Source organism: Geotrypetes seraphini, chromosome 1 (genome assembly GCF_902459505.1).
Source record: "Geotrypetes seraphini chromosome 1, aGeoSer1.1, whole genome shotgun sequence".
Lineage (NCBI taxonomy): Eukaryota > Metazoa > Chordata > Amphibia > Gymnophiona > Dermophiidae > Geotrypetes > Geotrypetes seraphini.
Window position 1 is genome coordinate 258,819,417 of NC_047084.1, and position 25,805 is coordinate 258,845,221.

At 43.1% G+C, this 25,805-nt stretch overlaps 1 protein-coding gene across 2 annotated transcripts in view; it reads left to right on the forward strand.

Moving 5' to 3' along the window:
- Nucleotides 1-682: 682 nt before the first annotated feature.
- SH3TC1 (SH3 domain and tetratricopeptide repeats 1) overlaps nt 683-25,805 on the forward strand; it is an 81,511-nt gene continuing 56,388 nt past the window's right edge. For both annotated transcript variants that reach the window (XM_033950077.1, XM_033950085.1), the window contains exons 1-2: nt 683-1,251; nt 11,445-11,765. In XM_033950077.1, coding sequence (XP_033805968.1) covers nt 11,486-11,765 — 280 coding nt within the window. In that variant the 5' untranslated portion in view covers nt 683-1,251; nt 11,445-11,485. The remainder of the gene's footprint in view (nt 1,252-11,444; nt 11,766-25,805) is intronic.

The window sequence follows — 25,805 nt, forward strand, 5'->3', positions numbered from 1 at the left end:
TAATTCTATAAATGGCGCAGAGTGGTGTCTACAATGTAGGCACATTTAGGCACCATTTATAGAATCTGCCACAGAATTCCTATTTGGTGCCATTTATCATCAAGAATTGGTTGTTAGAATTGGTTGATGGCCCAACAGCTCGTTAGCTAATTGAATTGCATGTGCATTTCAGGAGCGTGCACAAATTTGGACTATGTATAGAATCTGTGGGTATAAGTGTTGGCACCTAGATATTTAAATTACCCTTTAAGGCTATAAAAATGGTAAGCTTAAAATCAGATATACAAGCAGTTGCCAATGTTGTTCTTCCATAAGTAAGAAGTCTTCAGTGAATTGGCTGTGAGGGGAGGAGTCAAAATGATCCCATTTTCTTAAAAATTCCTTCAATTCCTGAACATTCACCACACTTTCACCCAGGGCAGGATTAATTCATCGAGGGCCCCTAGGCACACAAGTGCACTGGGCCCCCTGCCCCGCCCCACCCCACCATGCGCCCAGGTGGAAACAGGAAACTGCATCAGAGGGAAGCTTTGGGCAGGCAGCACCGCTTGCAAAAATTACAGTTCCCATTGCCTTTCTTACCCGCGTTGCTTGCTTGTCTTACTTTCCTTCGATGAGGGGGGGTCATGTTGCTGATGGGGGGGCTCGTGTTGCCGATCGATGCTGGAGGGGCCCATCGCTGGGTGGAAAAAACAATGTGGTTGCCCTCCTTCATCGAGCCCCCCTGACCATTTCGGGCCCTAGGCACGTGCCTACTTGGCCTATTGGTTAATCCTGCCCTGCTTTCACCAGTTCTCCTCCCCACACGCTTTCCTGCAGCTGGAGTTTGATGTTGGCAGGCAGACAATCTGCACTTGTTGACAGTGATTGATCACAGACAGGATTACTAAGAAAAGAGCTAAGAGGGAAAAAAACCCCCCAAAAACCCTAATTTTTGGATTAAGGCTATCAGTTAATAGTCAACTTTCTGTTATTCCAGAGAAGTGAGCTGCATTGTTCGATCAACAGGAAAGGTAAAAAGGTCAAACAGGAAGCAGAGTAGCTGTTCCCAGCCCAACAGAGCTGTGTGCACTTTGCCAGGAGAGCAACTTCAGCTCTCAGAACATGAAAACCACAACAGCAAAATGATCTGTGCTGTCGCCTGGAAGCTTTTCGTGACCTGTGTCTGAAAGTTGCACTTCGTGGACGCCCCAGGAAACTTTCTGGAACCAAAGACCAACGTTGCTAATGGGAGAGACGAACATCTATAAGGTTAATTTTCTTTTTCAGTTATCTACTGTGTATATGTATATAAATGCAGTGCACTGTATGTCAAGTAATATACTGTACAGTACGTTTGCAAAACTGAATATGATGACGAGTGTGTATTAATTCGGTAAATGAAAAAAAACCATTAACCTTGGGCTTTTCTCTACACTCCCCCATACTTTGTTATATTTTTATATAGCAATCATGATCAGACTCTAAAAGGGCTTTAAATGTGGTTTTCTTGTGGTTCTAATGAAAGCAGCCTCAGCTTAATAAAGCCTTCACTTTCAGCTCCAAGTACAGTAAAACCTTGGATTGTAAGTAATGTGGAATGCAAGTGTTTTGTAAGACAAGCAACACATTTTATTAAATTTTAACTTGGTAAACAAGCAAGGTCTTGCAATACAAGTACATACAGCATTTTGTATTAAAGGTTTTGGGTTGTGGAACTAATCGTCTGAGTTTCTATTATTTCTTATGGGGACATTTACTTTGATATATTAGTGCTTTGGATTACAAGCATGTTTTCGGAACGAATTATGCTCCTAAACCAAGGTTATACTGTACTGGTATTTTGACCTGATATCTTGCCACTGTAATGAAAACGTCATATGCATTAGAAAGAAAAATGGATTGGGATATAGAGACACCTTGTCCATAACTGTTAAGAAAATAAAGTTAGTCTTTTTGCAGAACATTGAAAATCCTACAGTAGAAGAGCCCTACAAGGTTCTGGAAAAGTTTAAAAAGCTCAATCAAGTTCTGACACGGAACAATAACCCAATAGGACATGTTAGCTCTCTTGTTGTTGAGGTCTCTTTGAATCTTAATCTGCCGCGAATTCCAGAATATAAGAAACAGACTAGAACCCCCCATATGTTATAAAGAGTGCTAAAAATTGGGCTTATGGGAGTAATTTAAATGCATGACAAAATTAGTTAATTGGTGCTACAATGGTGATAAGTACCATTAATTTGTGTCAACAACAAGTACTAATCAGCACTCATTTGTAGTTACATAAATGACTAATGCCATTCTGTACATTTAGGGGATTCAGTATAGGTCTCCCAAAGTTAGGCACTCAATTCCATATGCAAAATAGTTGGGCTAAATTGGTAGTAAACAATAAGTAATTGGTATTAACAAGCACTTAATTGGCAGGCATTAGAAGCTACCTGCAGATTTGCCCTATGCCCTATTCTGTAACATGCGTTATAGAATAGTTAAGCTCTGGAATGTGTTGCCAGAGGTTGTATTAAGGGCAGTTAATGCAGCTGGTTTTAAGAAAGCTTTGGACAATTTTCTGGAGGAAGACATGGGGGAAGCCACCGCTTGCCCTGGATCGGTAGCATAGAATGTTGCTACTATTGGGGTTTTTGCCAGGTTCTAGTGACCTGAATTGGCCACTATGAAGATGTGCTACTGGGCTAGATGGACCATTGGTCTGGCCTAGTAAAGCTATTCTTAAGTTTTTATGTTCTTAATGTGCAACTCCAATGGCATGAGAGGGGCATAGGTAGGACAGAAATTAGACGCAGTGTTATATTGAGCACTTCTATTTCTGCTCCTAATTGCCATTAGTTGGGTGAAAACTTTTGCACCTGACTTTTACAGGTATCAATGCTCACTCTCAAAGTTAGGTGTGATGCTTTGCTAAGCTAGTATTCTATGAAAGCCATTCCATGCAAAATGACCTTTAGAGAATTTGAGTCTCGGGGAAAGAAACTGAGGAGGACCAGTTAAATTCCAACAAGCTACAGAGGCGAATAAACCTACATAAAGCAATATTTATTAACAGACCAAAAAACAATGATGATAAAAATCTTCTAAAACCAATCAATTGTAAAACCAGATTGCCTGATTCAATTATATACAGAAAAAAGTTTGCAATGGTGCCCGGTTCATATGTATTGCAAACTTTTTTCTTATTTATTTATTCAATTTTCTATACTGTTCTCTCAGGGGGAGCTCAGAATGGTTTACATGAATTTATTCAGGTACTTGAGCATCTTTCCCTGTCTGTCCTGGTGGGCTCACAATCTATCTAACGTACCTGGGGCAATGGAGGGATTAAGTGACTTGCTCAGGGTCACAACCATCAGGGTGTAGTTTTAACCATTGTACCACACTCTCTCCCTTGCTTCATTTAGGGCTCCTTTCACTAAGGTGCGCTAGCGTTTTTAGCGCACGCAGATTAGCGTGTGCTATAGTGCGCACTAGCTGAGAAATTACCGCATGCCACAGAATACCGTCAGCTATACTTGTAGCTGCCAGAATTTGGTACAAGCTTTTACACCAGCTCGCGGCTACAGTTATAATAATAATAATAACTTTATTTTTCTATACCGCCATAATCTTGCGACTTCTAGGCGGTTCACAGAGAAGATTAGCTGTACAGCCAGCGAATTACAGTGTACAGATAAAGAAGAGATTACAGCGAATTACAGTGTACAAATTAAAGAAGAGATCACAGGGCGGTCAATGATTACATGGTGCAAATTGGCAAGAGGAAAGATATACATAAGCTACTATATAAATTTTTTTTTTTTTGACAACTTACATTGAAATGGTTGTAAAAAAGCCACAGCTGGATACAAATTATGAAGAGAGCATTGAACAGACAGTGAGTGCAGGGTGTCATAAATGAGGAAAAGAGGATTCAGTAAAATAAGCGGTAACTTTGAAAAGGGGGGAGGAAGTCTGGCTAGGAAATGAATTTATTGAATAGGGTGGTCTTTAGTCATAGCAGCAACACTGACGCCTAGCACCTGATTTTTGACGCTTAGGTTTTAGCACTGTTTTGCTGAATTGAGCCCTGGAGAGGGGGGTGGGGGGGGGGGCAGTTCAACTGGTCTCCTCCATTTAGGTTCCTGAGGAACCGACGGTTGGAAGCCTGATCTAAAACAGCCCAGATTCCCTAGTGCAGTGTCTCGCACGCTTCTGGAAGCCGCGACTGGAAGGCATCCGGAAATGCGCAGATGTTGACGCCATGACATCACGCGTATGTGTGACGTTATCATGTCGACGGCCATGCATGCGCGAAGGCCTCCAGACGGGGCCCTGATCGGCCAGCGGATGGGGGGAGGGGTGCTGCAAGAGGAGAAGTGCATAGAGGAAGAGAGGTACCGGCCCTGGCTGACTGCCTACAGAACGTGGCTCTTGCCGCGAGAAGCACGTCCTGTAGGCACTCAGCCAGCGCCTCTTCTCCTCGCTGGCGTCTCGCGGCACACCCAGAATCTCGCTGCAGCACACAAGTATTCCATGGCACAGTTTGCGATACACTGCCCTGGTACTGGCACACCTAACATTTACAAACAACCACACTCTCAAAATATTTGCAGCACAATAAACACACACGCCACGTGAATGCTGAGGAGTAATTCACACACAGTATCTCAAACCTTAAATAGAAACAAAATGGGGATTAGCAAGCACTGACCAACTGGCTTGGTATTGTGAAAATTATCACGAGGTAGGAAAAAGCCTCATATCCCCTCCTCCATCCCAACAATATATAAAAATTGTAGATGCATAGGAGGCTTTATAGGGGTTAGTATAATCACTGGCATAAAAAAACCTCCTCTATAATGTTTCACTAAATGGAAGCCTTGTGCAATGCAATAGAATCCCTAAGTTGTTTATACTACATTAAGAGACTAAAAAATGATAGAGCAACTAATGCTTCATCAGAGCAATCGTAAATAAATCTGGAAGAGATATACCACCCGTCGACGATGGCCAGCGTTTCGCTTCTGAAAAGCTGCCTCAGGACGTACAGGTAACCAATCTCTCAGTGAAGCTCCAAATCAAAAAACTTGGTGGCTTCTCACACCTAACATTTATACACCTGCAGTTACAGCAGCCATAGACCAGGAATAACTGGGGGTCACCTAAACCAGGTAGGGACATACATAACTTATAGTATTCTAAGCTTTGCTCCTCCTATGCATTACACCCCTGCTATATTTATTTATTCAGTTTTCTATACTGTGCTCCCACGGGAGCTCAGAATTTATTCAGTTACTCAAGCATTTTTCCCTGTACAGTATTTAATTTTAAAAAAGGATGGAAAGTAATTCACTGACCCTGCAAGAATTTGTATGAGTTGGCCAAACCTTTTTTTGAATAAACCTAATGCATATTTCCATGAATCAGCGAAGGCACCTCCATTGACTTAGGCAGGGTGAGAGGCGCCCCTCCCCCTGCCCTCATCTCTGCCACCCCGCTCCTTCCCCGATTCCCCCTATGCACCTCCACTCCTCTTCTCGCCATGCGCATGCCCCCTTCCCTCCCCCCCATATTCTCTAGTTTGCCATGGTGTTCAACAAGAACTTCAACGTGCTCCTCACGATCCTGTCGTCTCTCCTGATGATGTCACTTCCTATGCATGATACCCGGAAGTGACATCAGCGGGAGAGATGATGCGGTCGCCAAGAGCACATTAAAGTTGGTGCTCGCGGCGGTGAGCAACTAGAGATCTGGAGGAAGGGAAGGAGGTGCACACATGGCGAGGGAAGGAGGTGGGGCGGAGAGGAGGAGGGGTGCCGGCTCCCCCACCAACATGGCGCCCGGGGACGAACCGCCTCCCCACCCCCTTACTACGCCACTGAGCACCTCATATTTGAGTGGATTTATCAATAGTCTGTTATTGAGAAAGACATGGGGGAAGCCACTGCTTGCCTTGGATCGGTAGCATGGAATATTGCTACTCCTTGGGTTTTGGCCAGGTACTAGTGACCTGGAATGGTCACCATAAAGATGGGCTACTGGGCTTGATGGACCATTGGTCTGACCCAGTATGGCTATTCTTATGTTCTTATATGAGCCAAGTATAGGACATTTAAGCCACTGTAACATCACTGATGAGGTTGGCTCTGAGGCACTGTGGAATGAGGCATTATGGCATCACAATCTCAGCTCTGGAATGTTGCTCTGATTGGGGTTCCGGAGTCTTGCTATTCTTTGAGATGCTGAAATGTTGCTACTCCTTGGGTTTTGGCCAGGTACTAGGGACCTGGATTGGCCATCGTGAGAACAGACTACTGGGCTTGATGGACCATTGGTTTGACCCAGTAAGGCTGTTCTTATGTTCTGTAGTAGGCAGACCTCACTTGGATTCCTGCAGATTTGAAGAGAATTTCAGTAAATAAGCTTTTTGTGCAGATACTAAACTGTTGAATGGTAGCTATTGCTGAAAGTGCATTGATGAATTCAGGGACAAAGAACACATGGCATTATTATGATATCTGTGATTAGAGTTATAATTTAAGCATCTGGTCTTTCAGTTGCTGTGACAAATCACTCCTGCCTTTGAGCCAGAATTATTGGTTAATAATCTGGAAATCAACAGTAAACTGCGGTATGTAATGGGAAAAGACTGTGATGTCTGCTTACAGACCAGCACAACTTAATCACTCTTGAGGCACCAGGAAGAAGGTTCAAAGGCTTCAGCAAGCACAAAAAAAGGCCCAGCTTGAATTTATCAACACATGACAGCTTCTAATAGAAAACAAAAAAATCTCAGTTATTTTTCTTTTTGACATCCAATTATTGCCTTACCGCAGCCAGGATATTATTTTTCTGACTGCCTGACAATCAGACTCTTCCCTATGTGCACGATCTGTCCTTTTGGTAGTTCTGGGGTTACTCTTTCTCAGCAGGGTGGTGGATGTCATGAATACTCTTTTGGTGGAGGTGATGGGGACAAAAAAAGTGCCAGAATTCGAAAATGCATGGAATAAATATAGAGGGTCCCTATATAGGAAATTACCAAATATTCTGTATTGAGTACCTAGGCTTTCATTGTGCAAAGGTGTCATCTATGAATTAAAGTCAAATATTTCCTTATTGTTTTTTTCTTTTTTTTTGGCTAAAAGATAACAATAGAGGGAAAATGTATTCAGGGATACCAAAAATGGAGTTATCCCAAAAAATTCCCAAAAAGAATAAAGCAAAAATCTAAACCGTTATAATACATCATTGATTTCCAAACTTGTCTTGAGGGAACCTCAGCCAGTCAGATTTTCAGGATATCTACAATAAACAAATATGCATGAAATTGATTTGCACACTCTGCTCCCCTGACATGCAAATCTATTTCATGAATATTCATTGTGGATGTTCTAAAAAAAACTTGACTGGCTTGGGGGTTCCCTCAGGACAGGTTTGGAAATCAGATAAATTTTGATGGACAGTATATCAAAGAAATAATAAACTCGGATGATGTATGCAATACCTTATGTACTTGGAGTGTAAAGCGTTATAGCTGTTAGTGAAACAGAACCCCACCATTGTCAGGACTAGGTGGAGGACCTTCTGCTTCAGCTTAGAGGAAATAGTGATCTCAGGCATTACTACTACTACTACTTAGTGGCGTAGTAAGGTGGGGGGGACGCCTTCTTCATAGGGGGCACAGCACCCGTCCTCTTCTCTGCCCCCTGCTGCCGCACTTGTGCGCTGCTTCCCTTCCTCCATACCTCTTGGCATGAGCAGCAACCCCCAACCTGCTGTCGTGCATACGTCGGCTCTTCTTCTGACATCACTTCCTGGACCTACGCCTAGGAAGTGACATCAGAGGGAGAGCCCATGGGAGTGGCCTAAGGGATCTAGCCAATTGGAATTTTAGGCCACTCCCAGTGCATCCCAGAATGCACTGGGAGAGAGGTCTAAGATTCTGATCAGCAAAGGTGCCTAAACCTGGGCCTATCAGGGCCTTAGGCCCCTCCCCAGTGCATCCCATAATGCATTGGGAAGAGGAAAGTCCATCATTCATTGGAGGTGGGCCTGCCAGCCGGAGAGAGTAAGCATCCCTCCGGCCAGCCAACTAAAAATAGGTACTGGTGGGTCCGGGTGGGCTTGGGATGGGGTCGGGGGGAGGGATGCATGCTTCCGGGGGGGATGTCCAGCAGGAGGGACTGGGTATCCCTCCTGCCGATGATCTTAGGGGGGATGGGGGTGGGGTTCTGGTAGGAGGGACTGGGCATCCCTCCTACCAGGGAATGTTTTGGGGGCTGGGGATTCCAGCAGGAGGGATTGGGCATCCCTCCTGCTGGGGGATGTATCAGGGTGGTAGCAGTAGGAGGAATTTGGCACTCCTCCTATTATAGACATTCAGGGGTGGGGGAACTTCGGGAGTTCTGGCATGAGGGAGTGGGTATCCCTCCTGCTGGTCATCTTCGCAGGGGGACAGACGGACAAGTTCCATGCAGCAGCCTCTAAACTGATCGAAGCAAGGAGATTCCCTTGCTGCAATCAGCTCAGCAGCCACGTCTATTTGAAATGTAGACCAGCATTTTGCTGGCCTACATTTCAGGCACCTATCACGGCCCTAGGGAGATGACTAGAGCCACCTAAGCTTTCCTAAGGCCATAAGAACATAAGAACTGCCTTCTCCGGATCAGACCCATGGTCCATCGAGTCCGGCGATCCGCACACGCGGAGGCCCAGTCAGGTATACACCTGATGTAGTTTTAGTCACCCATACCCTCTATGCCTCTCGTAAGGAGATGTGCATCTAATTTGCCTTTGAATCCTAGCACAGTGGATTCCTTAATAACCTCCTTTGGGAGAGCATTCCAAGCGTCTACCACTTGCTGCGTGAAGCAGAACTTCCGGACATTTGTCCTAGACTTGTCCCCCCTTAGCTTCAAACCATGTCCTCTTGTCCTTGTCACATTGGACAATGTAAATAATTTATTTTCCTGCTCTATTTTATCGATGCCTTTCAGTATTTTGAACGTCTCGATCATGTCCCCTCGCAGCCTCCTCTTCTCAAGGGAGAACAGTCCCAGTTTCTTGAGTCGTTCCTCATATTCCAAGTTCTCCATACCTCTTATTAGCTTCGTTGCTCGTCTCTGCACCCTCTCCAGCAGTTTTATATCCTTTTTTAGGTTTGGAGACCAATGTCGGACACAGTATTCCAAGTGTGGTCTGACCATTGCTCTATAAAGCTGCATTATGACTTTCCTCGATCTACTCGTGATTCCTTTCTTTATCATGCCTAACATTCTGTTTGCTTTCTTTGCCGCTGCCGCGCATTGTGCTGATGTCTTCAGGGACCTATCTATCAGTACACCCAGGTCCTTTTCTTGTTCGCTCTTACCCAGAGTTGCGCCTGACATTCTATACTCGTGTTCCTTATTCTTACTACCTAAATGCATTACTTTGCATTTCTCCACGTTAAACTTCATCTGCCATTGCTCTGCCCATTTCTCTAACTGATACAAGTCGCTCTGGAGTTCCTCGCTATCCTCCTACAATCTGATTGCCCGGCATAGCTTTGTGTTGTCTGCAAACTTAATGATCTCACTGGATATTCCGTCTTCCAGGTCATTGATATAAATATTAAATAGGATCGGCCCAAGTACCGAGCCCTGGGGCACACCACTAGTCACTTTCTCCCAGTCTGAGAACTTCCCATTTATGCCCACTCTCTGCTTTCTGTTTTCCAGCCATTTGCCTATCCACCTTTGTATATCTCCCTCTATTCCATGGCTTTGTAGTTTCCTGAGAAGTCTTTCATGTGGAACCTTGTCGAATGCTTTCTGGAAGTCCAAATATATTATGTCCACCGGCATTCCACTATCAATTTGCTTGTTCACGGTCTCAAAAAATTGAAGTAAATTTGTTAAACATGATTTCCCTTTCCTGAACCCATGTTGACTGGGTTTCAGCAAATCGTGTGTATCTAAGTGCCGGACTATGCTATCCTTGATCAGTGCTTCAACCATCTTTCCAGGGACAGACGTAAGACTCACAGGTCTGTAGTTGCCCGGTTCTCCTCTCGATCCTTTTTTGAAAATAGGCGTGACATTCGCTATCTTCCAGTCATCTGGTATCTGTCCAGTTCTGATTGTCAGATTGGCGAGTTTTTGCAATAACTCTCCGATTTCAACCTTCAATTCCTTTAAGACTCTTGGGTGAATTCCATCCGGTCCAGGGGATTTGTCACTTTTAAGTTTGTCGATCTGGTAGTATATCTGGTCCAACTCCACTTCAACTGTGGTGAGGCTGTCTTCTATTACTCCACTAAACACTTTCACTGCTTCTGGTATTTTTGCGGTATCCTCATCCGTAAAGACAGACGCAAAGAAGGAATTTAGTTTGTCTGCAATTTGTTTATCTTCCTTAATGTACCCTTTTCTTTCCTGGTCGTCCAGGGGTCCCACCGCCTCTTTTGTGGGTTTTTTCCCTTTCACGTATCTAAAGAAGGGCTTGAGGTTTTTGGCCTCTTGCGCTATTTTTTCCTCATAGTCCTTTTTGGCATCCCTCACCGCCTTGTGACATTTCTTCTGATCATCTTTATGTTTTTTCCATGCTTCGGTTGTTTTCATGTGTTTCCATTTTTTGAAAGAGTCCTTCTTTTCTTTTATGGCTTCCCTCACCTGTCTGGTAAGCCATGCCGGTTCTCCCTTACCTTTTGTTCTCCCTTCTTTGGAGATCCTCGGAATGTGGAGATTTTGTGCTTCTGTGATAGTATTTTTCAGTAGGGACCATGCCTGGTCTACCGTTTCAAGTTTGTCCACCTTTTTCTTGAGTCGTTGTTTCACCATGGCTCTCATGCGATCGTATTTGCCCTTTTTAAAGTTAAAGGTTTTGGTTAAGGTTTTGGCACTTTTTCTATTCCCGATGTCAAGCTTAAAGTTGATCACATTGTGATCGCTCGTCCCCAGCGGTACCGTAACTTCTACTTCTTTTGTCGGTCCCGTGAGGCCATTTAGTACCAAGTCCAGGGTGGCGTTGCCTCTTGTCGGCTCTTTTACCATTTGTTCCAGGAAGCAATCCTCTAGCGCCTCCAGGAACTTGGCCTCCTTGCCGCAGTTGGAGGTTCCTAGTTTCCAGTCTATCCTCGGGAAATTGAAGTCTCCCAATATTATTACATTGCCCGTCTTGCATTCTTGTTTGATTTCCTCTATCATTTCTGAGTCAGTTTCCTCCGCCTGTCCTGGGGGACGATAGTAAAGGCCACTTCCAGGCGAAACCATGCCTAGCCTTGGGTGAGCTTAGGAAGCCCTACATGCCTCCCTAGGCTTGCGAAGATGCCTATAATGTAGGCAGCCTGCCTCGGGGGGTTTTCTAAAGTGTGCTACAGTTGGCTGGTTAGGCAATGGTAGGATGCCTAGTTTTGGTCATCCTGTAAACCTGGTGTCCTTGCACTATCCCTAAACTATTATACACCATAATTTTTTGTTTTGCAGATCTGACTATGCAAATCTTATAGTACTTGTGGGCACTACAAATGATGGAACTTTCTGCAGCTGAAGCAGTAGGATGCCAGGCTTTGACACTTAAACTGCATGCCATAAAGGAAGAGGAGGAGGACTGGGGGAGATCTGCACTTCCTCAGCTCAGATCACAGAAGCCATCTTCCAATACAAAACATAAATATGGAGTACGATGGGAAGAAAACAAACAGCAGGTGGGAGGAAATGAGTCCACATGTATGCCTACAGCAGCTGCTGCTACCAGTAGCATTAAGTCTAAGATGAAAGAGAAGATCTCTCCACAAATGCAAAATGGTAAGGCCTTTTGCTTGTTGTTTGGTTTTAAATTATAATTTATTTTATTTCTAGCTTATGGATGTGATAGAGGTTTAAGCTATTTTGGGTTGCCTCTGAATTCCAGAGGCTAGCCCTTAGTGCAGTGCCTTAGGCTGGGACACGGCAGAGCTCAGCTTGAAAGTATTACTGTACTGTTACTACTTATCTATATGGCTATCAGGTGTATGCAATATGTGTACACATAAGAGACACTTCCTGCTTCATGGAGTTTACAGTGTAGACCAGTGTTTTTCAACCTTTTTACACCTATGGACTGGCAGAAATAAAAGAATTATTCTGTGGACCGGTATCGGTCCGTGGACCAGCGGTTGAACAACACTGGGCTAAGTTGTGGGCCAGGCCCCGCCCATCTCTACCCAATCTCCACCCAAGACCCCGCCCCCATAATAGAACTAATTGCACCTTGCACGTCCTGTGCCTCATCTGGAAGCCTTCCCTCTGACGTTGGAACGTCGGAGAGAAGGCTTCCTGTTCAGGCACAGGATGCCCATAGGAGCCATTGCCCGTGGCTTTGTGCACTGAATCAGTTAGGAAGATGGAGCTGGCTCGAAGATAACGCCGCATCGATCGCACCGTGGACTGGCGGTTGAAGAACACTGTTTTGGGCCTGATGCACGTGCTGGCCCTGTGGACCGGCAGGAAATTTCTGTGGACCGGCACTGGTCCATGGACCAGTGGTTGAATACCACTGGTGTAGACAAGGCAAAGGCACATGAAAATGTTTGTATTATGTAGAAGTGATTAAGGTGTAAGCGCAACCTCAAAAAGACATGTATTTATTTTGAGTTTAAATATGGCCAGAAGAGAGCATGATATACTGATTTAGAAGATTGGTTCTAGGCCTACAATGCAGCAAAGTGGAAAGAGCAGAGTTGGAAGCTGGTAATGGAGAAGAGGAGCAGAGATAAGTGATTTGTCTGATGAATGGAATTCACAAGGAAGGGTTGATTTGATTTGAAATATTAAATTTGATATACATAACATAACATAAAAACTCTCTTCTATACCGCAATTACTGCTAAGTTCTCTGCGGTTCACAAAAGATTGTAAGTACAAAAGATGAAAATGGGAAACAAAGCTTGCCTAATTTCCAAAAGATTCTATGAAAAGGTACGCTTTTAAAGCATGTCGAAATTGTTGATAAGAGTCAACCGACATAATTAGGAAGTTCAAATCCTTATCCCATAATGCCGCTTGGAAGGACAGCAGCTGCTATTGAAATCTTTTAAATTTAGAACCCTTAGCGCAGGGGTGTCAAAGTCAGTCCTTGAGGGCCGCAATCCTGCTGGGTTTTTAGGATTTCCCCAATGAATATGCATGAAATCTATTTGCATGCACTGCTTTCATTGTATGCTAATAGATCTCATGCATATTCATTGGGGAAATCCTGAAAACCCGACTGGATTGCGGCCCTTGACGACCGACTTTGACACCTATGCCTTAGTGGATGGAAAAGAAAATAGTGTGTGAGATTTCCTGGAGTGCTTAGAGCTATTAATTGTAACTGATTCCAAGAGATATTCTGGGATTAAGCGGTTTACAATACTAATACATTAAAATGAGGTAATCCTCTCTGTCCCAGCGGGCTCACAATCTAAATTATAGTAAATATGGAAGTAAGAGAGAAGAAAAAGGGTGTAGAGAAAGCAGGGCTGTGGAGTCGGAAGCAATTTTGGATGGAGTCAGAAAGAGTAAACACGAAAAAGTCCAACAGGACAGAGAACCCACGGGTAGAAAACAGTACAAAAGGAAGTGGGAACGAACAATGAACACTCCACTGAAGATCACTGATGTAAAACCAACTTGTTTATTTCATAAAAGGACACAAGCAGAAGCTGTAGCCCCGACACAGCACTATGTTTCAGCATCTGAGGAACGCCTGCATCAGGGGTCACTAAACATAACATAACACATTAAATCACATCAGGCCTTAGGCATAGCGGGTCCGCCCATCCCTACTAAGCCTAAGCCTTGATTGGCCCAGGCTCTAGGCGCCTGAGCCAATTGGTCCAGGCTTCTAGAGCCTGGGCAAATTAGGCCTTAGGCTTAGCAGAGATGGGCCTGGAAGGGGCGGGTCCGCCTCATTTCGACGAAGCGTGCCTGCCGGCTGGATGGCAGCAGGACCCATCCGGCCAGCCAACAATTTAGAGGCTAGTTGGGGGTGAGGTTATTTGTGGGGGAGGTTAGGGGGAGTAATCGTAGGGGTGGTAGCGTGGGAGGGGCATTAGTGTGGGGGGTCCGGAGGGGGTCCGGCTTTCCAGCAGGAGGGGTTGGGCACCCTCCTGCTGGCAATCTGGAGTTTTGGGGGGAGGGCGGCGTTCCTGCAGGAGTGGTTGGGCACCCTCCTGCTGGCGATCGAGAGTTTCGGGGTGGGTCAGCATTCTGGCAGGAGGGGTTGGTGACTCTCCTGCCGGCGATTGGGAGTTTTGGGGGGGGGGGGCATGTTCCAGCAGGTGGGGTTGGGCACCCTCCTGCTGGCGATCGGACAGGCGGCCGCGGCCGCTATACTTATCGCGGCAGAGAGATCCCTTGCTGCGATAAGTATAGCGGCCGCATCTACTTACATTGTAGGCCAGCATTTTGCTGGCCTACATTGTAAGCGTCTCTTCCTCTAGTAGGAAGACACGTAGGGCCACCTAGGTTCGCCTAAGGCCCTTAGGAGAGCTTAGGTGGTCTTGCGGGCCTCCCTAGGCTCCCGGACGCGCCTTCAATATAGGCGGCCTGCCTGGGGAACATTTTTTTTAAAAACATGCATTCCGATTGGCTGATTAGACAGCTGTAGGATGCCTAGAACTGCCTAAAATCGGGACGCATTTTGCAGAATCAGGGCCTTAGTGCGCACTAAGTCAATATAGGCGAAGTCAATATAGGCGGCTTGCCTGGGGAGCATTTTTTAAAAAAACATGCATCCCGATTGGCTGATTAGACTGCTGTAGCTGCCTAAAATCGGGACGCATTTTGCAGAATCAGGGCCTTAGCGTGCCTTAGTAAAAGGACCCCTTGGTTCTTTGAAATGGGTGTATTTCCTCTACAATCTTAAGGTTCTTGAAGAAAACTAATCACAAATATATTTATTTGAAAATGGCTAATTCTGATTATTCCTTCTAGGACAAATATCGCTGCAGCATTTGGTTCTATCATAACCAAGAAATGATAATTGTATGTTTGTGTGAAAAGAGTTCTCTGGTATGAATTATGACCTCATATTAAACCTCTCCTTTTTTTGAGGAAGCTTATGGGAAACTATCAGTATCTCATGTTAAAAGAATGCCCAGGCCATGTGTTAATTGACCACTAACGCAATTGTCTAAGCTGTAATTGCTCAGCTGAGAAATGGCAAGGCTCTGCCATTTTAAAACTAAAGAGCAGATGAATAATAGAAAGGAAGCTGAATGTTCCATAATGTGAAACTTGTAGGATTAACTATTACCTACTTCTAAAACTCAGTGTAATGATTATGGAGAGTGGGTGTACTGCATGTGGCAGGGCTGCAGTCTCACCCAGAGGGACCAAAGCAAACTTTAAGGACAGCTGGAGTGATGAGCCATGATGTTGCAGAGATACTGGTGTGCATCCCCCAGTTCATAACAAAACCATAAAAAAGAGTGAACATAAACATTGCAGCGCCAGCAGAGTTCTTCAAGCCACAAATTGAATTAAATCATCTGTTTTCAGATTTGCCATTGGTTAGTATAACCCTTTTGAAGCTGTCTTAACCAGCTGAAGGAAGTTCACTAAAAGAGCTCTGTTTGGGCTCTGGAGTTCACGCATCTATGGGTATATTTCAGTGGTCTCAAACTCGCGGCCCGGGGGCCACATGCGGCCCGCCAGGTCCTATTTTGAGGCCCTTGGTAAGTTTATCATAATCACAAAAGTCAAATAAAAGAGTTTCTTGATCATATGTCTCTTTAGCTATAAATTACAATATTATGATTAAGACTTAGCCAAAAGGAAAGATTTATAAACTATAAAGAGTTTTACCTCATGCAAAATTGTCATTTCTTTAATAAGACATTAACTATTTTTTTCTGAGGCCCTCCAAGTACCTATAAATCGAAAATGTGGCCCTGCAAAGGGTTTGAGTTTGAGACCACTGGTATATTTGGAAGATATATGGGGCATTCAAAAAATATTCAGCATGATTTCAGAACAGAAATTGAATGCGAGCAGCAGGTGGAAACACCATGGATGCTTAATTAATGCTCTCCACTATGCCTACAAACTGAACAACAAATAGTTGCTCACTCCCAGTCTTTAGGCCCATTTTATTCACCTTGTAGAACTTGAATTGTAAGTAGGCGCTGGAAATGTGGGCCTGGGTTTTCCCTTTGATGTGAATTACGCTTCTGTAGGTGCTTTAGGCTGCCTAATGCCACTTCCAGCGTTAGCCACATCCACAGTGGTGTTAGGTGGCCTAAAGAGCCTACAGAGGTGTGATTTTGGTGCAGATTTCTTTAGGCGCCTTGAAACTCAGTTAAAAATGTTGTTTCAATGGCATTTTGTACTGAGCATGGATCATACTAAAAGTTCATCCTTGCTTTGCTGAAACACGTATATTTTTTGCCTTTGGGCGCAACAATAATCTGTGTGATTTGTTAAGCCCTAATGTTTTGAGATCTGCTCATGACAGGGGATAGTTGTCAGTGAGAGGCCACGTGGAAGGTGTTCCATGTGTCCCCTAATGTTAGAAACTCAGGACTTTGTGCATCCTAATACTCACCAGATATTTCCACTAATGAGTAACACCTCATGTCTGACAAAAGGGGTAATATACATGATTTAGTGCCCTTGCTTGTATCTTTATGTCGGGCAAACATCACGTATGTTTAAAACACGACTATTGGAGGACTGATCATGTCCCAGGGACACAAAGAAGTTGGAAGAGCACATTGTTTGGATACTTACCATGACTGTTCCTCTTTACGATTCTTGGTCCTTGAACGTTGTCCTCAGCCTATTCGAAGAGGTGACTGGTGGCGGCTACTTTAGCAGAAGGAACAGTGGTGGATTTTTCAGCTGCAATCGGAATACACCCAATGGATTTGAATGCCCAAACTGAATGGGCGGCTTTTTTTTATTGTGTTAGTGGATTGGCTGGTTTTGGAGGAGGGGCAGAGTCTGCTGTGGTATTATACAAGCTCTCTGGTTACATTTGCTACCTCCAGCACCATTTTGGTGGTTGTTTGAATGCCCTGCTAGCACAGAAGTGGTGATTAGTACCGGCAAACACGGTATCATGACACAGCCCTCAGCAAAACGGGGATTTCCCTATTGGGGCCTTGAAAACTGCAACATTCCTGAGCAACACTCCCAATTCCTTGTATGGATAATGGTATATTGTGAGCAGTTTTGATGAGAATGGATAGCAGCTAAGTCTTTTTTTCCTGGTACTCTGATCTGGGTTTTGGCATTTCATGGGCTTTGTTGAAGCTGTTCTTGAATTGTCTACATTGGAAGATATGGGGTGTTTCCTCCCTATGATAACAGTGTTGTTTTTCAACTCACTATCTCGCAGGAGTATAAGTGAATTGCGTAAGAAACTGTGAACTTTATTACAGTGGAGTTTTTTTAACCAATCAAGCACAACTGAGATTTTTTTTCTCCACTTCATTCCTTTTTGTTTCTTCTGTGCGATTGGATCTCTAGTAAGGTGTTTTGGTAGGAGAACAACAGTTAGGGGTAGGTTTCCTTGAGGTTTCATAATAGAGTATGCATTATTTATATTTATGATTTCAATTATCCTAACATTGACTGGATAAATGTTACATTAGGGTTTGCTAAGGAGGTAAAATTCCTAGATGTAATAAATGACTGCTTCTTGGAGAAACTGATCCAGGAACTGACAAGAGGGGGAGCTATTTTATATTTGGTTCTTAGTTGAATACTGGTAACCCTGTGTTGGGCCCACTGGGAAAAAGTGATCATAACGTGATCAAATTTGAACTGATATTTGGAGTGACATTGCTAAACAAATCTGATTTTGGAAAGGGTAGCTATGATAAAATAAGGAAAATAGTTATAAAGAAGTTAAAGGATTGGTGGAAAAGGTTAGGACTGTAAACCAGGCGTGGACATTATTGGAAGACTGGGCGTCCAAATGGCAGATGAAATTTAATGTGGACAAATGCAAAGTGATGCACATTGGGAAGAGCAACCCAAATTATAGTTACCAGATACTAGGATCCACCTTGGGGGTCAGCACCCAAGAAAAAGATCTGGATGTCATTGTTGATAATAAGCTGAAACCTTCTACCCAATGTGTAGCAGCAACCGAAAAAGCAACAAAATGCTAGGAATTATTAGAAAAATAATGGTAAATAAGTTTTAGAATGTTATAATGCCTCTGTATCACTCCATGGTACAACCTTACTTCGAATACTGTGCTCAATTCTGGTTGCCATATCTCAAAAAAGATAAGTGGCACTAGAAAAGGTTCAAAGAAGAGCGACCAAGATGATAAAGGGGATGGAACTCCTCTCATATGAGGAAAGGCTAAAGAGGTTAAGGCTCTTCAGCTTGGAAAAGAGAAGGCTGAGGGGAGATATGATTGAAGTCTACAAAATCCTGAGCAGTGTAGAATGGGTAAAAGTAAATCAATGTTTTACTCCATCAAAACTTACAATGACTAGGGGGGGGCAATTAAGGTATAGGGAAATACTTTTAAAACCAATAGAAGGAAATATTTTTTTTTCACTCGGAGAATAGTTAAGCTCTGGAATGCATTGTCAGAGGATGTGATAAGAGCAGTCAATGTAACTGATTTTAAAAAGGTTTGGGCAAGTTTCTGGAGGAAAAGTCCATAGTCTGTTATTGAGACAGACATGGGGGAAGAAGCCATTGCTTGCCCTGGGATCGGTAACATGGAATGTTGCTACTTGGGTTCAAACCCTGTGCTGCTCCCTGTGACCCTGGTCAAGCCACGTAATCCTCCACTGCCCCAGGTACATTAGATAGATTGTGAGCCCATGAGGACAGATAGAGAAGATGCTTGAAGTACCTGTATGTAAACTGCTTTGAGCGCAGTTGTAAAACTACAAAAAGGTGTTATATAAAAGTCTGAATCCCCTTCTCTATTGGGGTTTTACCAGCTACTTGTGACCTGGATTAGCCACTGTGTAAACAGAATACTGGGCTAGATGGACCGCTAGTCTGACTCAGTATGGCTAGACTTATGTTCTTTTAATAAAAATCACCCTATACCAGGGGTAGGCAATTCCGGTCCTTGAGAGCCAGAGCCAGGTCAGGTTTTCAGGATATCCACAATAAATATGCATGAGATAGATTTGCATCTCAAGGAGACAGTGCATGCAAATCCATCTCATATATATTCATTGTGGAGATCCTGAAAACCTGACCTGACTTCGGCTCTTGAGGACCGGAATTGCCTACCCCTGCCCTATACCAACCTTAAGGGAATTGCACTAATCCAGTGGTTCCCAACCCTGTCCTGGAGGACCACCAGGCCAATCGGGTTTTCAGGATAGCCCTAATGAATATGCATGGAGCAGATTTGCATGCCTGTCACTTCCATCATATGCAAATCTCTCTCATGCATATTCATTAGGGCTAGCCTGAAAGCCCGATTGGCCTGGTGGTCCTCCAGGACAGGGTTGGGAACCATTGCACTAATCTATCCAAATTGATAAGAAACAGTGAATAAGATATTGAAGGTCTTTCTTGTCCTGCATGAATTTTAAAAAGTGCAGATTTTCCTTAATGAGAAAAATGAGGAATGAACCGAGCAATATGTGTTTCTCAGACAAGAGATGTGAATCAGGTTTCTCTGCTAATAAGTTAAAGTATCATTAAGGACAATTGGGATGTCCCGAATTCTTGGAGCAAGACAAGGAGCCTTGTGGAAATCAAACAAATTCAAGCACGTATTTGAGGAGTACAAATTTAGACAACAAAACATCAGCAAAATCAATCAATCAATCAATCACACCTAAGTAAAAAGAGGGGAAAAATGATGTTAAACAAGACGGGACAGGAGTGAGAGCCCTGGTGCAGTCCATCAAGCAGCAGTTTATTTACTTGAGGAAGTGGCTGAGTTCCACTAATGCCCTGTGCAAGGTAAACCTAAATCTTCAAACATTAATAACAGCACAGAGACGTCGGAACGCTGCATGGTTTGAGGAGGGCTCAGGAGCTCTGTCCTAGCCCCGGTGGAACCCTATAATGTAGGCGCAGCCTCTTCCTATTTCCCAACTCCCCACCCAGCTTCTCCCGGCGTTATAATTGTAAGTCTTCAGGCAGCCACTGTGCAGCGTCAGCGAGCAGGCCTGCCCTGGAAGTAGAATGAAGTGCTCCAGGGCAGGCTTACTCATTGATGCGGCAGCTGCCTGAAGATTTAATTTAGAACATCAAGAAGCAGGAGGGTGGGCACCTCACGAAAACACCAACCTTTGGGGAGGCAATGGCCCCTGTGGCCTCCCCCGTTCCGACGCCTATGCAGCATTTTATGATTAATCATTTCAAATGCACTGAAAACCAATGATGCCATAATTGTGTATTTTTCCCGTTTCTGCATTAAGCATAATTTTATTTATCATTGTAACAAGAGAGATCTCAGTAATATAACCTACTTGAAAATCTGAATGATAGTGGTGGATGACGTTGGTTTTACTTAAAAATTCACAAGTTGCTGGTAGATATTCTTATCTCTCTTTTACAAGAAAGGTAGAATTAAACCTGGACTATAATCAACCATCATAGAGTAACCAGGACTGTACTTTTCTCTTAAAATGTGTTTATTCATCCATGAAAGGTGTTCGCTGCTGTGATTCCCCTTTGTAGAATATTCATGCCTAGAGCACAAAAAAAAAAAGGCCAGCCCCACTAAAAATAAACAACTTCAAAGATTAAATCTGTCATTACTAGTCAAGCTTCCCCTGAAATGTACTTATGTTTTGTTTTCACAGATGACAATTGTTTTAAATTAATTCCTTGTTCTTCCTTCCTACCAATGCCAGGAAATACTGTCTAATCCAATGCCTTAATTAGTCACTCTATATATACAGTATATGGTTAAGATTAGAAGGTAGAGAGGGAGGGCCGCTAAGAACTTCAAACTAACCTTGTTTCTAGGCTTTTCCTTTGAACTTCTAATTTTAAAGTTAAGGGAAAGAAACCCCGTCCAATAAAGAAACCTCAAACCTTCTGAAATTCCCTTCTAAAAATCAGACAAAAATAACCCAGCAACTGACAAGCAATTTAAAACACAAGGTCAGGAAAAATACCTCAGTTAGTTCTGAGTCCCTGTGAGAATTGTAGAGAATGAGATGTACAGTGTCGGCATCTATGAGGCAAACTTGGTTCTTTTTGTTGCATAGAACGTTTTGGACCCCTGTTCGTTAACAAAAGTTAGATAGCTCTAAGTCTAATAGATGCTGGCATTGTAATCTAGAAGCAGGGACTTTGGATCATTTACTTTACTATTGTCCCTGTATTAAGATTTTTTGGAATTCAATTTGGACCCAAGTAAATTGTCTATTAGAAAACCATGTTGCATTATCTTATGATACTATTCTGTTCGGCATGTCTATGAGGAAAAAAAGTCAAATATCATCACATAATAACAAACTTTTATTAATCATGACAGGGGTTGCCATTCAGCATATTACTAATAATTGGAAAAATTATACTAATCTTAATTATACTTTTTGGTGGAATTCACTATGTCATATTTTTAAGATGGAAAGAGCAATTGCTTTGCAGAAAGGGAATTATAATAATTTTATAAAGATCTGGGGGCCATTGGAAAGATATTGTAATGTGTAAACATCATTTTCCTTTGATAGATATATTTACATATAGGGGGGAGGGGGTGGTTATGGAAACTTTACTAAATAATGTGTTTAATTTATTTTTATGATATGTTTGATTGCATTCATTGCGGAAGGGTGGGTGGGACGGGTTATAATTTTTATGTTATTATGATTACAATAGAAAGAATTTCAAGTGTTATATTGTTCTTCTTAATGATATTTTCCTGTACACTTGCTGGAAGATTTTTAAAATGAATAAAGAATTAAAAAAAAAAAAAAGAATTGTAGAGATGTTTTGGCTCTGATGACTCTTATTCAGCCTTCTCAGCCCCTGATTCTTTAAGCAATTTAGGTAATTCCTCTACAAACCCAGCTAGACAGGTAACCTATCTGGCCTAGTCTGTATGCATCAACATGGACATTGCCTTAAATTAGGGTTACCAGACGTCCGCATTTACCCAGACATGTCTTCTTTTTAGAGGGCGTGTCCGGGTGTCTGGACGGCTTTTCAAAACCCTGCCCTTTGTCCGGGTTTTGAAAAGCCAGTTGCGTCGGAAGGGGCATCTGCACCTGCGCGGATGCAATGCGGTGACATCACACAAATGCGTGTGCGCACATGACGTCATTGTGTCACATGTGCGCATGCGCAGATACCCTCCCGACCGAGATGAGCAGGATGAGGGGGGCTGGGTTAGGGTGAGGCTGTGGCATGGTGTGGTCATAATAGGGCGGGGATAGGTAAAACTGGGTGGGCCTAGGGGGGTCTGGATTTTACATATGTACAATCTGGTAACCTTACCTTTAAATAGGTAAGAATTGCCATACTGGGACAGAACAAATGTCCATCAAGCCCAGTATCCTGTTTCCAACAGTGGCCAACCCAGGTCCCAAGTACCTGGCAAGATCCCAAGGAATAAAACAGATTTGATGCTGCTTATCCTAGGAATAAGCAGTGGATTTCCCCAAGCCATCTCAATAATGGCCTATAAACTTCTCTTTTAGGAAATTATCCAAGCCTTTTTTAAACCCCGCTAAGCTAACTGATTTCATCATATTCTTCGAATTCCAGAGTTTAATTACATATTGTGTGAAAAGATATTTTCTCTGGCTATAACACTGATATTTTGTTTTATTTACTTTTGGAATAGCTTTATGGTATGTGCAGTGGTCTGGGAAGCAGGGTTCAATTCCTACTGCATCTTCTTGTAACTTTGGACAGGTCACTTAACCCTCCATTGCTCCAAGTGCAAAATTAGCGCCTTTATATGATATGTAGACTAGAGAATGACACAGGGATAAATTTCCCCATCTTTGCGGGATCTTTCTCCATCCCCATCCTCATCCTGTGCCCGTGAGTTTTGTCCCTGTCCCATCTCTGCAATCTCTGTCTTCATCTGAACAAGCTTTAAACACTTTAAAATCATAAATGTTTGAGACTTGTGCAAATGAGGATAGAGCTTACAGGGATGGGACAGGGATAAAACTCACTAGCACAGGATTGGGTAGAGAAACATCCAGTAAGGATGGGGACATATTTGTCCCCGTGACAGTCTCTAATGTAGACCACTCTGATTTTAATCACTGATAGGCAGCATAGCAAATCCTATCCACATGTGCAAATAAATGACAAAACTCTGCATACTCATAAATATCAATAGGCTGGTATGATATAGCATGAAGATCAATCCAATATCAGTATACAGTACTCCCCTGATATTTGCGGGGATTCTGTTCCAGGAACCCCACTCGAATTTTGAAAAACTGCCAATACGGTTTTTTGCCTGTCAAAAGGCAGGAGAGGGCAGCTGGGGTGCCAGTGGGTGCAGAAAATCATTCGCGGTATGCTTTGACCGCCTCTTTCTGTTACTAAAGTCAGGCTACACCAATCAGGAACTTTGACACACCAGATAGCGTGTCAAAGCAGCTCCTGATTGGTATAACCATAACTTTAGTATAAGAAAGTGGCGGTCGGAAAATACAGCGAATTACTGAGTCTGCGATTCGTGAACTGCGATTTCGCGGGGGTTTACTGTATTGCTAACCAATTTCACAAATGTATAGGCATGTAGACATAAATTTCATATAACAAGCAGGCATAGGTTTCAAAATGGATCATCAGATAACTGTCAGAGTCAATAGCTCCATACAGCACAATTCCTCATTGATCCAAATTTTGTTAAATTTTGTTTAATTTTTCATATTTTTTTATATATTCAATGGAACTTCTGTGACTTCAAAGAAAAGAGCCATATTCACCATATTCTCACACCTTTATGTTTTTACCTCTTTCCTCTTCCCTATATCTAGACTTTTAACCAATCCACATTTTCTTTCCCTTCATGTTTCTTGATATGTTTGTTCAATAGTATTTGTAATCAGTTTGTGTTTGTCTCCCTCCCTTTTATATATGGGGTATATCAAATAAGTTGAACTTGAACTTTACTCCAGTAAGCCAGCAGAGAGACTCACCAGTTGCTGTACTTGATTTGCAGGAGTCTTTATTCTCAGCCACTAGTCCACTCAGGGTGAAAAATTGAGCTTCTTAACAGTTATTCTTTACACAAAAAAATATGTTACTCGCCAAGGAGCCCTTTATCTAAAGCAGGGATGTCATGCGGCCCCATGAAGTATTTTGTGCGGCCCCACTCGAGGGCGGTGCAGTGTTTTCCTCTGCTGCCCCTGGGTGTTTACCGTCTTGCCAGCTCCTTCCTGTTTTGCTGCAGCGTTTGAGCATTTGTGCGGCCCCAGAAACATTTTTTCCAGGCAATGCGGCCCAGGGAAGCCAAAAGGTTGGGCATCCCTGATCTAAAGCTTAGTGTGTGCTAATGAAATTATTGTGTGCTATATACTAAGAAGCCCATTTCATGTTTATGAACTTCTTAGCATTTAGGTCATGCTATTTCCATTAGTGCATGCTAAGCTTTAGTAAAAAGACCCCTGAGTCTTCAGTTGGTATGGGCTATCCTGTTCAGGTTTTCTTTTCCTGGCATGAAGGCTTAGAACAGAGAAATTTAATAGGTCAGGAGTCTTATGCAAATTTGTAGGGAATTTCTTTCAAACATAATTACACTTTAAAATACTTGCTTTCTTATAGGCCCCAATGTTGAAAGCTTAACTTGCCTGAAAGGTTTGGTATCAATTGGTGGTAGCCTGTCTAGCATGCAATTCATGTATTGTATGCATATGTGTCCTGCATTTAACAGATGCGTCCAAAATCATTGTGGAGAAAAAAAAAGCCTTCCAAAATGCTGCCATAGCAAGAAACTTCAGCTTCAACTTTGTTGTTGTTTTTTTTTTTTTTGCCTTGCATATTGCTCAGTTCTTGTGCGCACATACCAGGCATGTTCCTCCCCTTTTTACCGCAGATGCTCAACACTAAGCTGCGATAGTGGTTTTAGTGTGCGCTTAGCACATGCTAAATTTCCCCGCACGCTAGACGCTAATGCCAGCATTGAGCTGACGTTAGTTCTAGCCGCGTAGTGCGGGTTTAGCACGTGCGGCAATTCTGTGTGAGCTAAAAACGTTATCGCAGCTTAGTAAAAGGAGCCCTAACAGTAGAATATTTGCATGCTGTAGGTTTGAGCCTCGAACAGTACTTGAGAAACACTGTAAAAGCCGGTGTTTTCCCACACAGTGCTGGAGTTTTGTGCATTTGGCCCTCAATCTCTTTCTTTAACTTCATTTTAAAATAAATATTTTCAGTTCGATCATGTAACATGACAGTCTCTTCATTTAACTAAAATGAATTTTCAGCATCTACAGGGCTGGCTGATATAATTTAAAGCACTGCAGCATAGCTCTGAACAGCCATATCCCCAAGGATAGTTTTTAAAACCCACATACATCAGCAGTTACTATCCTTCTCCCCATGGCTGTTATACTTAAACTAACTAACCTCACCTAACTACTCTCCTTCAGGTTTTCAGTTTCTTCTTCTTATCAAGACAGGGCTGAGGTTCCAGTCCTTTCTGATTGGTTCCTTTCTAATACCCTGCAGCAGAACCTAAAGCTGTCAGTATCCAGAGTCAGATCAAGTTCACTGATTGAGATCCATGTGTCCAAAACAGCCATAGTCACCCTCTTCAGTTTTTCTCTTCAGAGAAGTGAGATCTTTTGTGTAGGGACGTGGTCAGGATCACACCAGGAAAGATTAGTGTGGGGATGGAAGGATTGATCTTCCCACCTGATTAAAAACAATTATTCATATAGGATAGGCAGGGAGAATAGTACC